The 16,176-nt window shown below is 42.5% G+C and overlaps 1 protein-coding gene across 1 annotated transcript in view; it reads left to right on the top strand.

The window, feature by feature from the left end:
- Positions 1–11,879, top strand: part of TNC (tenascin C) — a 47,536-nt gene extending 35,657 nt beyond the window's left edge. Inside the window, exons 13-23 of the mRNA XM_009319268.1 lie at positions 377–499; positions 1,747–1,890; positions 3,069–3,188; positions 3,638–3,781; positions 4,612–4,742; positions 5,734–5,866; positions 7,710–7,861; positions 8,803–8,899; positions 9,580–9,741; positions 11,032–11,195; positions 11,704–11,879. Coding sequence (XP_009317543.1) covers positions 377–499; positions 1,747–1,890; positions 3,069–3,188; positions 3,638–3,781; positions 4,612–4,742; positions 5,734–5,866; positions 7,710–7,861; positions 8,803–8,899; positions 9,580–9,741; positions 11,032–11,195; positions 11,704–11,814 — 1,481 coding nt within the window. The 3' untranslated portion in view covers positions 11,815–11,879. The remainder of the gene's footprint in view (positions 1–376; positions 500–1,746; positions 1,891–3,068; positions 3,189–3,637; positions 3,782–4,611; positions 4,743–5,733; positions 5,867–7,709; positions 7,862–8,802; positions 8,900–9,579; positions 9,742–11,031; positions 11,196–11,703) is intronic.
- The last annotated feature ends 4,297 nt before the right edge of the window (positions 11,880–16,176 follow it).

Here is a 16,176-nt window from a genome sequence, read left to right as displayed (position 1 = left end):
AAATACCATGAGTCCTGGGTAATAGAATGGCATTGCTGTAAGTATTCCTCCGTACTTTTCTATAACACTGAAATCTTTGTAACTTCTGTGTACAAGATATGTAGCTATATGCCTGGGGTACTTTTAAGCTATGCACTACTATAATGTTACTGAAAAAGGAAAATTTAGACCAAATAGATTGTTGCTGTCAGTATGTAATAAAACCATTAACTGTTTAGTACTCCCTGCATTAGTGTTGTTTAGGACAGAATATTGATAGCATCAGCTCTTGGGATAGAGGGATAGGACAAATCAGTTATTCCAGGACTGATAAACAAATGATTTACCTTTTCTTTCTATGTATGTGGTGTGTTTGTTCTCTATTCTCCACTGACAGTTGTTGGATCTCCCAAGGGAATTTCTTTCTCTGACATCACGGAAAACTCTGCTACAGTCAGCTGGACACCCCCTCGCACCCGCGTGGAGAGCTACCGGATCTCCTATGTCCCTGTCACAGGAGGTGAGTAACTGTGAGGAGGGACAGGGAGGAAGATGGTAAAAGGGAGAGCAGAAAGGATTTGTTGTGCTGATATCCATCTCTCAGTGGATCTCCCAGATGATCTTACACAGATCATCTCTTTTTGATTCAAACTGCTGACGTGGGTGTGCATACATGGTCCCATGGTCTGAACATAGTGTCCCACATCCCATGGACAAGACTTGTAAGGGAGCTCAGAGCTAGATACTGGAATGGTTGTACCCCTAATAGGGCCACATTCACAAAAATCTCTGTTCCCGCTGAGCCTCCTAAGTAAGGATTTATTTCCAAACTGCCTCATTATTTTGTAGGCACTTTATGAGCTAAGCATATTTGAAAAGATGGCTCTTGGAAATAATAGTCGTAATCCATGGTTATAATAGTTTTCCAAGGCAGTGATTTTTCTTAGTTGTTCCCCAATGTTGTTTCATGCCATCTGTTATATCTCTGGTTTAGTGTTCAGCTTAAAAAACTTCCTATACTTAAACAGATTTTTAGCATAACTTAGGAGCATCTCTGAAAGGAAACAGCTAAAGAGCAAACACTACAGACATCAGGACCATAAAAGACATGCTATTGACTAAGACAAGTAAAGATATAGGCCTTTAGACAACATAGTATGTAAGCACACATGCAACTTTAAATATATAGTGATCTCACAGAAGAAAAGGAGCAATCCACAATCATAAAGTTAGGCACTTCTCTAAGTGCTTTCCTGGAATAAACCCAAAATTTGAAACAAATATGTGTCCTAAGTCCTCACCCACACATGCAGCGCCTCTTAAAATAATATATACAATAATATATCTTTATTCAAAATCAGATGAGTGAAGGAGAAACTTCCAGCCCTTACCAGAAAAAAGCAGATCTAAACTGCAAGTCCTGTCCTTGCAGGTGTATGAACTTCCATGTAGAGAGTGCTGTGTTTTCACCTTACATATCATTTGTAAAATTATATTTTTCTGAACAGAAATGTTAATTTTTTCTTACTGTTGGCATACCATTAGGAATGAATACAAACCAATGTCTTAGGTTTAGGTGTCATGGCAGCAATATTTTGTCCTGAGGCTGCCCTTTGACATCAGTGATTGTAACTAACTGGGGAAAATTCACCTCCTCCTGTACAAGTACATCCATGTTAGTTATAATGTCTTTAACTTGAAACGCATCCTTCAAGCATTTACTGGAATATTGTGTCACTAATCCCGTGGCATTTGGCTTCATCCTAGGTACTCCAAATGTTGTTACAGTCGATGGAAGCAAGACAAAGACCAAGTTGGTGAAGTTAGTCCCAGGTGTAGACTACAATGTTAGTATCATCTCTGTGAAAGGCTTTGAAGAAAGTGAACCCGTCTCTGGCACTCTGAAAACAGGTAATATATAAAGAGGAAATAGCAGGTTTTCAAATGCATTGTCTGTGCTGTAGGAGAGACTCAGGAGCTGGAGCTGAAGACCCACTGAGATCCCATTTTTGCTGTCCACACAAACTGTAGGAAGTTTTTTGCCTGCTCTTTCTGTGTGTCTTCATATTTCAGATGAGTATAGAACTTATAAGTTTGATCAGGCTCCCATTTGCTAAGTGCTGAACCAACTTGCAGTGAGACAGAGACAATTCATGTATTTACAGTCCTAATACATCAGAAAAAACAAGAAGTTTAATTAATACCATTTTACAAATGAGGGAGCAAAGGGCCAGCTCAGCTGAGCAGTTCAGACCAGTTTCTGTTGTGGACTCAAACTCCACATCTCCCAGGTTCCAGACTGTGCTCTAAGCATAAAAGCATTCTCTCTCCTGGTTTTTCTTCAACACTGCTTTAAATATCCCTGCAGGAAATGAGGGTCCACTATGCTCCTGCTGACCCGACGCTGCAGTCTCATTCATTCTTTCTTTTTTGGGGGGCTAACAAGTATTCAGAGAACTGAGGCAAGGAACAAGTTGATGAGTATTGGATAACAACATGGAATTTATAGCCCATTCCAGAAGGACTGGAGACAGATATCTATCCCAATTCAGGAATAGCGTAAAACTATGTGCAAAATAGAGTCCCATGAGGAAGCAAGGCAGGACGTGTGGGTATTTTGGATGGTTAGCTGGCTGTTTGATTGGTTTATTTTTAAACATGCAGGGCAAGCTGGTGGAAGGTCACAGTGGCTATCAGTTGCTGTCACATTAGTTATTTTTCCCAGCTCTGTCTCCTGAGTTTGCTCCAAAAAGCAGTCCAGATTTGAGGGTGTTGAGAGAAATATGTCAGCTCTGACAGAGCCGTTAAGATTGATGATATCAAGACTGATCTGAGAACATAGTTAGTTATGTCTGTTCCCAGTGCTTAATCTTTTCATGCATTGACCTCCCTTTCCAGTGGAGGCATTTGACGTCTCTTTATAGGCACTGACGTCTTTTCTGCAGAGCTCCACTATTCCAAAGGGGATCATAAAAGCTGCATCAAGCAGCAGTGTTTGTGCATTTTATATCATATATTTTCAACAGAGCATTGCACAGAGCCGGTAATGTTTGTCAAATTCCTTCAATCTGTTTTTCTCTTTCTTTCAGCTCTGGACAGCCCGTCAGGCCTAGTAGTGGTGAACATCACAGACTCTGAGGCTCTGGCAACCTGGCAGCCAGCAATTGCTGCTGTGGATAATTACGTTGTCTCCTATGCTTCTGAGGATGGTAAGAAGAGTTAGTGATGGGTCAGGGAGCTGGCAGAGTTACAGCTCTTGAGAGATGCTCAGAAATGGGTGCAGCAATGTGACCCCAGGAGGATGGCAGGGGGCTGATATTTGAAGGAGATGCCTCACTGGAAGCATTTTAAAAATGATCATTTTAGTTAAGCATTCCCAATTCAGACATGAACAGAGATAACTGATATTCTTGAAAAGAAAAGATGGTGTTATAATTCATATGAACACTAGAGAGTGCTAATACTTTTAGATAAAGGACTCTGGTGTCAATTCAGATTCAGCATAGGTATGAGCAGAGAGGTGGGCTCTGGGCTTTTACTATTTTGTGCTTGCTCCCAGCTAGTAAGAAAAAAATCACTGAGTGGAGCATGGACTTGAGTTCATCATGCCATGTCTGAATAATGTCGGGACCTGTTCTCTTCTGTGTTTTCTTCTTAGAATCAGAAGTTACTCAGATGGTATCAGGAAACACTGTGGAGTATGACTTGAAGGGCCTTCGACCTGCAACTGAGTACACTCTGAGTGTCCATGCACTGAAGGACACGCAGAAGAGTGAGACCCTCTCCACCCAGTTTACTACAGGTGCTATGTCCCACCTCACTGCGGGGAGAGCTGCCATCTCTTCTAGTCCCACCTGCCTTACATTTCTCTAATACTATAAAGTCAGTCAGCACATTGTGCTTTTTTACTAGAAACCTGAATTTTGATAGTATTTGCACCAAATTTTCTGTGGTGGAAGGCTAGATCCAGAAGGTGATTTTCTGTCACCAATTCTACAGATTCTCACACAAAGCAGGAGCAGAAGCTCTTCTTTGGGGGCTGATGTTGGGGTACCAATGCTGAAGGTATCCAGTTGGTTTCAAACTTAAGGCTTTCCATGAGCATCAGTGAAATCATGGACGTTTCTCATTTTCCTGACTGTTACTTGACTTGTCCCAGGGTGTTAACTAGAGAGCCAAGAGCTGAGCCATACAAATTCAGTGTTATAATTACAGTGTAGAAGGGAAGCTGTAGCCAGACCAAGTATGAAAAGTTTTCCTATTCAAAAGAGCCATCATTGGAACCAAAGTATTTCTTCCTGGGAATATGTAAATACCAATCTGTCTTCTTGTGTGAAATAATGAAAGGCACAATTTTGTTTCAAAAGACATTTCAATGCAACTGCTTATAAACTAAAGTGCCTGAGATGAGCCAATATTTTAACTTAGATAAAGTAAATACCTTTATTTTAAAAATTCCAATGGGAAAATTACTTTTTAATCACAAAATTGAGATTGAAATATTTTTAAATTTCAAATTTCTGGGGAGAAAAAGTTTGCTTTCTTGGCCTGTTTTAAGATACTGCCCGTAAGATAGCCTGTGTACTAAACTCCATAGAGATGTGATTGTAATTGATTTGCTGTCTCCTTCAGGACTGGATGCTCCAAGAGATTTAAGTGCCACTGAGGTTCAGTCAGAAACAGCTGTGATAACTTGGAGGCCTCCACGTGCTCCTGTCACTGGTTATCTCCTAATCTACGAGTCCATTGATGGCAGAGTCAAGGTATAGCACTTGTAACCAAACCAGAAGGTCTGTGGGTTACAAGACCAAAACTGGGCAGTAGAGATGCACTGAATTGTTCAGCAATGGAACATAATCATGTGCCTTAAGTTAAACATGGTAAAATACTAAGTACCTGTTTCAGTGTTAGCTTGAACACAAATGCATTTAAAACCTGCTTAAGTACTTTCCTGTATTATATCCTGAAACAGAACATCAATTGCAGCCTGAATTTTGACAGTCATCTCTCCACAATATGGATAAAAGCACAAGCAACTATTTTCCCTCGTTCCAAACCTGTATAATGGAATAAACTCACACACCCCAAAGAATGGGATTCCCCTTTCTAAACTCAGGAGAATCCTTCCCTGTGCAAGTGAGGTGTCTAAGGCAGGATGAATCACCTTTGAACGTGCCCCTTGCTCTCCAATATTTTTATGTTCCTACATAACGAGATTACACTAGATGCTTAAATATGAATGAGGTGAATCCCAGCAAAAATGACAGACAATTTTGGATGCCCAGCCTGGTACATCAGAAAGGGTTCTCATTTTCAAGAAGGCAAATTCCCTAAGCATACTGAAAATCAGTCTTTTACAGTTACAGGAAAACAGCTTTTTGTAGGCTGGTGTATGATATTTCCTTGTCCTAAAGGGTGATTCTTCTCAATGTTTTCTGAGTTTCAGGGAGACACCTATACAATGTGTACGTTCAAGGCATGTAAACGTTTATGCTGACTTGCTTTTAAACCACACAACTTGTACACTATGATGGTAAACAATCATTTCCAGACAACTTTTCTCAAACTTCTAAAGAAAGTTAGCTTGATAAAAATCTTAGAGGAATACAAGTTTTGTATTAAATTATTTAGATGTTTAAAAATACCATAAATAATTACCACAAAAAATAATGTGACAAACTAAAATATGTAACAGTTCCGGTTATTATGATTTTCTCACTGAGATTTCCCTGTATTATTTTCTCCTCCTTATAGGAAGTCATCCTAAACCCTGAGACAACTTCCTACAGCCTGACAGAGCTGAGCCCATCTACCCAGTACACAGTGAAACTCCAGGCGCTGAACAGATCCCTGAAGAGCAAAACAATCCAGACCATTTTCACCACAAGTAAGGACCTTAGAGCGCATGCTCAGCTGAAATAACGTATAAGTTACTGCTCTCAGGACAGCACTGAGCTCTGCAATAAGCAGACACAGACCTCGTAGAAGATTTTTAATCCAATTGTCAGTATGCAGTTCATTTGCTTGTAATGTCAGTGCAAAAGTCCCTGTTCTCCCTGAGCTATAGTGTCATCTGCTTCCCCCAGACTGGCAGGATGAAATTTTTTTCTTTCTATCTATCCACATCACCTCTATAGTCCTCTCTCTGACGAAACATCCTGCCTTTCCCATGTAAAATATCAAAAGGAACATTACTCTTTAAAATCCAAACTGACACCCCGATTTACCTCTGTATCAATGCATAGCAAGCTGTTAAAACAAATCAGCATTTTAAGTTGAAATGAAGCAAACCGCACACACACACAGATCAGTTCAGTGGTCCGAGGAGAAGAATTTCTGGGCAGGTTTTTTTCTCCTCTTTCTGAGATCGGTTTTCGCAAAGCCACACCGTATGTCTGCTCCAGCTCTAACAGGACAGCTCTCCAGTGAGCTGAATGCAAGGACAGATTGGGTTCTCTGAAGGTCACTTCACATCTGACATTACAAAAAAAAGTTGTTCAGTATTAACTGTGAAACCTTGCTTGTCATTTGTCTCACTTTTCACAATTTCCAGCCTTTCAGACCCAGTAGGACCTTCAGCCATTTCCATTCTTCCTTCTGCCGCGTGTACCAACTTCAGCCCAAGGACTCACAGAGGTGCTAATAAAAGTCACGTAGCCCCGAGTCTGCTCACAGTCACTCCTTGTGTAGAGCAGGGTGAACTCCACCGACAGGCGACAATCCACAACCAGAAATAGGAGAAGAATTAAATCTGGGTGTATTTAAATGACGTTTGGCAAGTTGACCATAAGCAGGGACTGAATGGGGTGCCTTCGCCCACACGAACGCAGTGTCAGCCTCATTCAGGCAGATGCTTAAGCCTGGCCTTAACTCTAAACATATACTTGTGTGCTATTTAGTGAGAGGGAAACACTGAAGTAGCTCCCTGCAGACAGCCGCTTTTCTCCAAATCCCAAAGCTGATGCAAGTTTTCTGTAGCTGAGGCACAGGCAGGGACGTGCAACACACTGGAAAGGGAGCAACAGCCACTCTGTGAGCAGCCACAGTTAAAAATTCTCCCATGGACACACCTAGAACATCACTTAATTAGACCATTGGCTGAAAAAGTTAATGGCCTAAGTGAATTTAAAAAGAAAAGAAGAAAAGCTTTTTTGGGGGTTAGAAATTGTTCTGACTGCAACGATGTTGTTAGCTTGTTGTCAGAAAGAAATGCACATTTCCCTGTGGTTTCAACTATTAGTGTTTGCTTTGTTTTTTAAAAGCCTAGTTTTATAACATATTTAATATTGTACTTGCTAGCAAAATATTCCCAATTTATTTATTTTTGGTTGTAGTCCTGTCTTTGTATTTCCCCCTCCCTTTTCTGTCACATAATCAGAGATTGGTAGATTTGGTTTTACCCAAAAGTTGCTGTAAACACAGCTCATGCCATTTAAATACTTAGCTGGAGGATGCACTCCCATCATAGCAGAGAGTAGTTATCTGGCCTTCACAGCACCTCCAAAAGTGTAGACAGATGTGCAAAAGCATATTCAAAAGAAAAAATTTACATCATCTGCTGTTTACTGTGAATCTTTTTTATGTAGGATAGCAATTACAAGCCCGTTCCTGGGCTCTGTACCTGGTTGTGCCATTGACCCACAATAAATTTTCATGAGTCATCTGTATTCAACAAGTTCCTTGTAATTGCTGATTTCTTAAGGACTGCTTTCTCTTTTTTGTGTGTGCAGCTGGTCTTCTCTATCCTTACCCGAAAGACTGCTCCCAGGCTCTCCTGAATGGAGAAACCACCTCTGGGGTCTACACAGTTTACCTGAATGGGGACAAGGCTCAGCCTCTGCAAGTCTTCTGTGACATGGGCGAGGACGGGGGTGGATGGATTGTGAGTAAGAGGGAGAGGGCCCGCACCACCCTCATGTGCATCCACCTGTGCTAAGAGCAGGAGCAGCAGATCCCATCCCTGCTCATCTATGGCATCCCTCATAGTGCTCTATTATCAGAGTAGGGCTGACTTGTCTATAAATTTGGGGAATTTCATGTCGGATAGGACACCTAGGTGCCTAGAACAAGGTTACCAGCTCTTTCTGTAGTTGGAGGAGAGAGAGGTGTCTCCAAAGGATGGGTCACATCAGTGGTTTCAGCACCTAGGAAAAGCACTTATCTCTCTCCACTGGCTATAGGGGTTGCTGAAATGACAATCTTAGATCAGATACATACCTTCTAAATAGCTAATTAGGTGAGAGGAGGGTGGACTGACTCTATTTGAATGAGAGAGACAGTGAAGGAGGTTAAAGCACAGGCCAGAGAAAGCGTTTGTTCAGCAGCCGTATGCTGTGGTGGCTGGCCGGGCTTCCCAGGCCATTATCCAAGGGACACATTTCACCCAGACAACAAATAAAAGGCAATAAAAATGCCAGCTCTCTGCACTGATGTCCTCAAATCTGAACATGTCAGAGGGACCCAGGGCACAGAAAGGAAGAAGGAGCTGGAGAAATGCATGGCTGGGAGACTAGAGGATGTAGAAAGTCTTGGCTGAGAAATACAGAACTGCAAGGGGCTGTTAAAAAACCAGAGAGCAGGAACTAAAAGGCCACATCACTCAGGGGAGCCTGGAAACCCAGTAGATAAACTAGAGACTTAAAAAAAGCAAGGAGCATCCAACAGACTTGGTACAATTCAGTAACTGCAGTGAGATTGCTGCTTTGGGTGGTAAGGGCAGGGGAGCAGCAACGCCAATGTCTGCATTTGTAAAAGCCACATTGTTAGTGCCCTTTCTGTCAAAGGCAGTCTGCTGATAACAATTCTTGCATGTGGTGTTTGCAGGTGTTCCTGAGGCGTCAAAATGGAAAGGAAGATTTCTATAAGAACTGGAAGACTTATGTGGCTGGTTTTGGAGATCCTAGGGATGAATTCTGGATAGGTAAGTGGCAAGAATTTGTCTTTTTTTAAAAAAGAAAGCACAAAGCTCAAAAGACTAGGAGCCATTTTGAAGCCTCCATTTAGTTGGCAAGAGTATTTGTAAATGGGAATATAATCTGCACGAAGGAGGCTAGGGACAGCATGCTGCGAGGGAGATTGAAATTGCCAGGCCCAAGCCAGTCCCTCCAGTTGCAGTTCATAGACGTCATGCTTCTTGGGTCACCAAACGTACCAAACCAATGCTCAGTGGTGCTCTGTAAGAAGTCAGGAGGTAACCTGAGAAGCAACTGCAAACCTTCTTCTTCCTGTACTCCTAGGAGACCCCCAGCAACAAAAGCAAAGTGGGGAAAATAGAAGTAAAAAGCAAATTTTCAAAGATCGCGCTATATTTTATTTGGTTGTAAATGAAAGGCAATGATGATCACACAGCACAACTTTGATTACTTTTCCCAAAGGGCTACCTGCTACTGTGATTTGAAGGGAAGAGGTCTCTCAGTCAGCCTGTTTTTATCCATTTGTTTTTGTGCTAACATTGCCCTATAGCCGAAACAGCTCACTTTCCTCACCAGTGTTTATGCCCTGGTGTATCTATACAGGCCAGTATGACCTCCTTTATGGGATAACATGATGGTAGACAAATAAACTTGGGGAGACAAATAGATTGTTCATTTATTTCCACAGGTCTGGAGAACCTCCACAAAATCACTTCTCAGGGCCAGTATGAGCTGCGCGTGGATCTGCGGGACAAAGGTGAGACAGCTTATGCCGTCTATGACAGGTTCAACGTTGGAGACGCGAAGAGCAGATACCGGCTAAGAGTGGATGGGTACAGTGGCACAGCAGGTGAGATGAAATATTTTTTTTTTCTTCTGATTTGCAATTTTCTCCCAGATGGCTCAAGGTAGCAGTGTGTGAATGTTGCAGATCATCATCACAGCAGGTACCTTTTGTACGTCAGGTATTTGAAAATATGAACACACCAATAGATTTTATGTTTCTGTTTTAAATCCTCCAGTCATTTAGGTGCCACATTTTATGGCATGCTTATGACAGAATATAAACAAGTATATTAAACAGACACATATCTCATTTGGCCAATGCTTGACTGTCATTTGTGCAGCTAATAATAGCTTGGCACAGCCTCATCTCTTGTCAGGGGAATATGCAGCAAAGTCCTGCTATAACATGATTTGTAATTTTGCTGAACAAATCATCTGCCTTTTGCAATCATACTGGGGCAAACCCTGCGGCCCTTATTGAGCCCTCTTCAGGGCTTCAGAGGATTAAGAGTTAAATCCAGCTCCACAGGATGTCTTAAAAAGAGATACTTTTCATGCTGCAAGGTGCATAAAACAAGACCACAGAGATGGGTGTGTAGGGACTCTGCCCTGTGACCATCACACGAACTTTATGCACAGCCGATAGGGATACAGACAAAGGATATGCAGCAGTAGTAGAATTAGTGTCTATTTAAGGCAAACACACTGATGCAGAGCAGTAGGAGTATCTGCTACAGCTAGTAGGATTCAATCCTACTACTTCCTTTTCCTAAGCATTCAGGTCTAAGATTAATGGATGGAGCAACACAGATCCTGAGGCATGAGTGTGAGCTCTGCTTCAGGCATACACTGAAGGCTGCTCCTGCTGCACCCATCTGTAAATGGGCACCCAGACCCTGGGAGAGGGAAGTCAACAGTAGGCAGATATCTCTCTGTCTGTGTTTCCAGCTAATGAAATGTGTAGCTTTACTGCACGGACCAGCTAAGTGTGAAGACTCCTTTGGTCTTGACTCACTCCTTGTGGAGGTCCTTTTGGACTTGGTTTGTCCACACTGCCTTCTGTACAGGGCCAAAATCCAGTTTTTAGCAAGAAGTAGAGAAATTGAGCTACATAGAAAGCCACTTAATAAATTGGGGATTACAGACCGCCTGGAAAAATATTTTGACTTGCTTCCAACAACAAATATTGTGTACTTCCTTCTGTAGTAGAACAAGTCAATTTTTAAACACTTAGATACACAGCCAGGCTTTACAGATGGTGCATGCACAGTACAAACATTTTCTGCAGAATGGTCACTCCCACGTAATCTAAACTAGGCAAACAACTGACTGCTCTTTTGTCTCCCCCATCCAGGTGACTCCATGACATACCATAACGGAAGGTCCTTCTCCACCTTTGACAAGGACAACGATTCTGCCATCACCAACTGTGCTTTGTCGTACAAGGGTGCCTTCTGGTACAAGAATTGCCACCGAGTCAATCTGATGGGCAGATATGGTGACAACAGCCACAGCCAGGTGAGCTTGGTGTTTGAAGGCTTCCATAATGCATTAAAAGGGGAATTGCAATTATGGATCTGTCTGGTGGTTCAGCTAGCCAGACATTGGAACGCCAGCCAAGCCCACCTCCCAACCAAAGGATCGTGGGGAAAGATATGGGCAGTTGCTCACAAAACAAGAATTTAATGTCAGCTGGTGAAATATTGATGTGTTTGTATGATTTTCCAAGGGCATATCCCCAGTGTGCAGGGAACAACCGTAGTTTTCAATATGTGAAACAAAATGTTCTTCCTGACGTGAAGGCTGGGCAAAGAGTGACAGCTCTGGGGGACAGCATGTGGGTTTGTTTGCACAGGTTGTGCATACTAGCGGCCGGAGCCCTGTGCTTCCCAAAGCCCCTCTACTTTGTTGTGCCTCTGTTCCCAAGTTAGAAAACAGCCTGCAAGCTGAAATGAGAGCAGTAAAGGCTGACAACAGGAGAAGGAGTGAATGTGTGACATCCCACACTTCATCTTTGTCTTTGCAGGGTGTTAACTGGTTCCACTGGAAGGGCCACGAATATTCCATCCAGTTTGCAGAAATGAAGCTGAGACCTTCCAGCTTCCGAAATCTGGAAGGAAGACGAAAGCGAGCGTAAAGTCCCAGAGGTGGTGAAGGGGCTGCGGGCAGGGTGATGGGGGGGAGGGATATAGAGTGGGGGTGTGTGGGGGATCCTCTGGCATCACTGGGGTGGTGGGGTGTGAGGAGCTGGTAGTCGTACCAAAGCATCGGTGACCCTTGGCCCAACAGAGGCTTCTGCAGCAGTCCAAACAACAAGCCTTAAGCGTCCCAGCGTTTTCAGCAGAGCAGCTCCGGCTGCCCATCAGTAATGTCCTCCACACCAAAGACAACGATCCCAAGGGTTGTATGTTGTTTTATTAATTTTTATTTCCTCAGAAAGCCTCTGGGATAAAGTTCTTCCACAGTCTAACTATTTCTTGGGTGGCCCAGGGTAGGGGAGGGAGAACAGTTTTGTACTTGGAAGTTTGTTTTAGAACCAGCCATATTTTACACACACAAATGTGTATGATTAATTATCATCATTATTATTATTATTAGTTATAATTGAAATTCTTTGGTCATTGGAAAGCCTTTTTTTATATATATCAAGTACCACAGAGAAGGAGGGGATGGGAAAGGGAAAGCAGTATGTTTTTAAAGTTAAGTGTAAGATTAATATTATTAATATAATGACAAAGTAATAATAATAATGATAATAATAAGCTAAGTTTTTGTCGTTTTTAAGAGAACCATGCTTTCGGAAACACAGCAGGACAGTGTCTGATTGTAAATTTTTTTTATAAATAAAAGCACAATTACTTTTAAATAAATTTCTGCCTTTTTTCATACATGTTGAGTTTGTGCATGTCCAGGGTATATTTGCTTAGATGGGGAAGTAAAAGAAAGGCTGAGAATGATTAGGCTGCTGAGCCCATACCGAAAACTGTTCCTTTTGTTAGTGATTGGTTGTAAGTATTCTGCTGGGTTTGTTACAGTGAAACACCCGTAGGGATTTGGTTTCTTTTAGAACATATTTCTTTTTTTTTCCTACCCAAAAGCTTCTTACGTGTTTTTCTAAGTGTTACTGACCAATGCTTGCTCCATCTAGGTGGGAATAACTAACAGAAGAATAAAGAAAATACAGAGTTGTTGTTAGGTACATTTGGCGACTTTGAACACTTGTGTAAATAAAGGGCTCTCTTTTTTTATATGAATGAAACCTCTGTGTAGTTCCTCTGTATCAAACTCTTCAGTTGAAGACAATAAAAGATCTTTTGTCTTAATCCAGTCTCTCTGCCCTGCTTCAAGGTTGTGCTTTTCAAACAGAGCAAATGTTTCTGCCTCCTCCTTGACAATCACTGGAAGGTGGCTGGGAAAGAAGATGCTTTCAGTCAGAGCGAATATGATCAGCTCTGCGAATAAGACTTACTGTGAAGTGCTAGCTATTAGGTAAGGTCAGATATTGTTGATTTGACACAGGGTGTAAAAAATGTGCGTGCATGGGAAATATCACTGAATACTTCAAAATCAGGAGGGAGGAAAGGAAGGAGGGAGGGAATTACTTCCCCCACCCTTAGGTCCCGTCTTCCTAATTTATATTTTTTTTTCTTTTAATATTGTTATTATTTTTAATTACAATCCTTTGATTATTACATTTCTGAGCTTTAGCTGAGCGTTGGCCCTTGCGAATGTTTATGTCCCAGGGCCATCTTGTTCACGGTCTTGACTCAAACTTTGGCATCGCCCCAGAGGGGAGAGCCTGGCGGGGACCCCCCATGCTGGGGTGTGCACTGGGACCAGCTTTGCTGTCAGAGAGCCCTGGGACAGCGGGAATTGCTGTATGGAGACACAGAAGGTGGTGCGGACAGGAGCACCAAAGCCTGTGTTCTGTGCTTTATTAATAGTCAGTCTCAGCAACTACATTTCAGAAATGTCCAATTTCTGTAGGTATTTATAACGCATCTCCCAGGAGCCATCTCACACACTGAGCCACTATTCATCACTAAGGAGACTTTAGGAGCACAGACTAAAAGAATGCACGGGGATGGTGCAGAGGATTTACCGGCTGGGAAGAGGCAATGCCTGGACTGGGGGAGTGAGAGAAATCCCTAAGAGAATTAGTAAAACATTGGAGGTCTTCTGTTCATACAGTTTCTGTTCCAGCATCTGTTGGCAGCCCTGCTCACTCTCCTCGTCCATTTTAAGCCTGGCTACCAGCAGATGGCACACGGAGTCCGTCTGTCTTGGTCTGTGCCTGCTCTGTTTGACAGCTCTTGGAAATCCTGCAGGTATCCAGCATCGGTCCAGACGCTGCCATTCTTCACTGTTGTCTGCTCGTACGGTGATGTCCAGCACTCCGAGCTTCCCAGCTGGTGTCTCTGCAGCAGTGGTCTTTGCTAGGAAAACTAACTACATGTAGTAAAGCATTGCCCTACGGCCACACAGCAGGAACTTTGCAAGGACACCCGTGAGGAAAAGTTTAGTTTTGGCTTGCAGGAGCTAGGTCACAGCAAAAGCACATGTCAAAGAGGAACTCCTATTTACTTTCTTCATGACTATTATTCCACATACTTTGAATTTATTTCTTCTTACGTTTTGTTCTCCCCCCCCCCCCAGCTGAAGTTACACTAGTGAATATTGTTTGTTTTGCACAGGGAACACAAGTCTCCTTTGACCTTCTAGAGCACTGGCAAAGGTCTGAGCTGCAGCACTGTATTAAATTAACTCTCTGTAATTAATAGCCCTTCTTCGTTGTTTGTCAGAGCAAATGATTGGCAGTATAAAAGAGAGCAAACCCAGTAAGGAAGAAACATGCTCCACTCTCAAGATGCTTTTCAGGAAATGGCACTAAATCTGTATAACTGGGGACTTGAAAGCTGTTGCAGTCTGTTTGCAGACATTCAGAGGAAGAATTGACATTAATGAAATTATTTCCTCATTTCTAGTAACATCACAAAGCTGACTGTATCTGGCTGTGATATCATTTAGCTTGGCAGATCCAAACAGGGCTGCTGGAGACAGGCTCGGATTTGTACCTCACTCCAGAAATGACGCAAACACACTGCAGAGAAGAAAGTTGGTATTTCCTGTAATTACTCACTGACAGATGCCCTGCTTGGTATTTTTCATTATTACTACTGCAAGAGAGAAACTCTTCAAATCCTTGAAGTAACACATGCCAAAACACCCTTCAGAGCTGACACAAGCTTGATTCTGTACCAAACAGCTCCACCATGGGCTATTGTAAGGGATATTCGCTTTCTAGCTTCTCTCTCCCCCGTCTCCTGATTGTAACTTGTGCGAATAGCTTAAAAACACCCTCAGTTTTGAATTCTATTTATAAACCTGCCAAGGGAGCACTGAATTGCCACCCTAGTACTGATGTTAATGCTTAATGTGATGAAGCGATTTAGGAGCCTCAAGTGGGCAGGAGAGGAAGGGCTTCAAAAATATTTAGGCAGCAAGACCCAAGGTCTCAAAGGCACTGAAGGAGATATTTGGGGAAGTGAGTGGGATTTATGGGCTTAGGACTGTATCCATAAGGGGTATTTTTGAGACATGTAGGTGGCAAAGCATCTTTTCCAGTGCCGCTGCACCTATCCTCCCTCCTTCAGTCAATGTGCATGCCCAGGCCTGCAGAGACCCTTACTCATACTGCAGTCCTAGCAAGATCTCAGACTTGGATTTCTTACTTAAGTTTGGGTGAGGTAATCGCCTCAAGCCAGTTGGGCAAAAGACAGCTAGACAGGTAATTTTGGGCGACTGAGGCTTAAGCTGATGGCAGCTTTTAGCTTACTAAATCCTCTGGCTTTCTGCAGGACTTGGACTACTAAATGATGGGGTTTTTTCTGAATCCAGGCATGAGTGTGCAGCCACACTGACCAAGTGGCTAGAGCACTCCAGTGCGATGTGGGAGGTGATAGATACCTTAAATTCCTCCATCTGCCTGAACCAGAGTAAGACCTTGATGTCGGCTCAGTTTGATGCCAGGAGAGCACCCTCCTCTGCTGCACCATCTCTGGGTGCAGCTCCTTTACCTCTTCTGATGCTATTCCATTTTGTTCATTAATCAAGGGAATTGATCTCACCTATTGCTGGGCTAAATGTAACCACAAAACCAGGCCATCTTGCCTGAGCCTGCATTAGTGAATAAGTAGCCCAAACTATTGCAGTGATCTGTAACAGAAGGCACTTTCTATTTCCCATCTTTTCTGTGCAAGGATGTCACTTCATTCAAAATTACAAGTTTGACTTGCTTTGCTTTAGGAGGTGTTGGGCATAATTGGGGCTTAAAGAGTGTGTAAAACTGGTAATCCTAAACTGCAGCCTTAAAAATCCTTCTAGCAGCTGCCACATTAACTCTGAGGGCTGTTAAACTCTGCAGGAGCAGTACTTTTTTCTTTATTTTTCTTCTTTTTCTTTTTTCTTTTTCTTTCTTTTTCTTTTTCTTTTTCTTTTT

Source organism: Pygoscelis adeliae, unplaced genomic scaffold, assembly GCF_000699105.1.
Source record: "Pygoscelis adeliae isolate BGI_AS28 unplaced genomic scaffold, ASM69910v1 Scaffold270, whole genome shotgun sequence".
Lineage (NCBI taxonomy): Eukaryota > Metazoa > Chordata > Aves > Sphenisciformes > Spheniscidae > Pygoscelis > Pygoscelis adeliae.
This window is presented reverse-complemented; position numbering and strand designations above follow the sequence as displayed.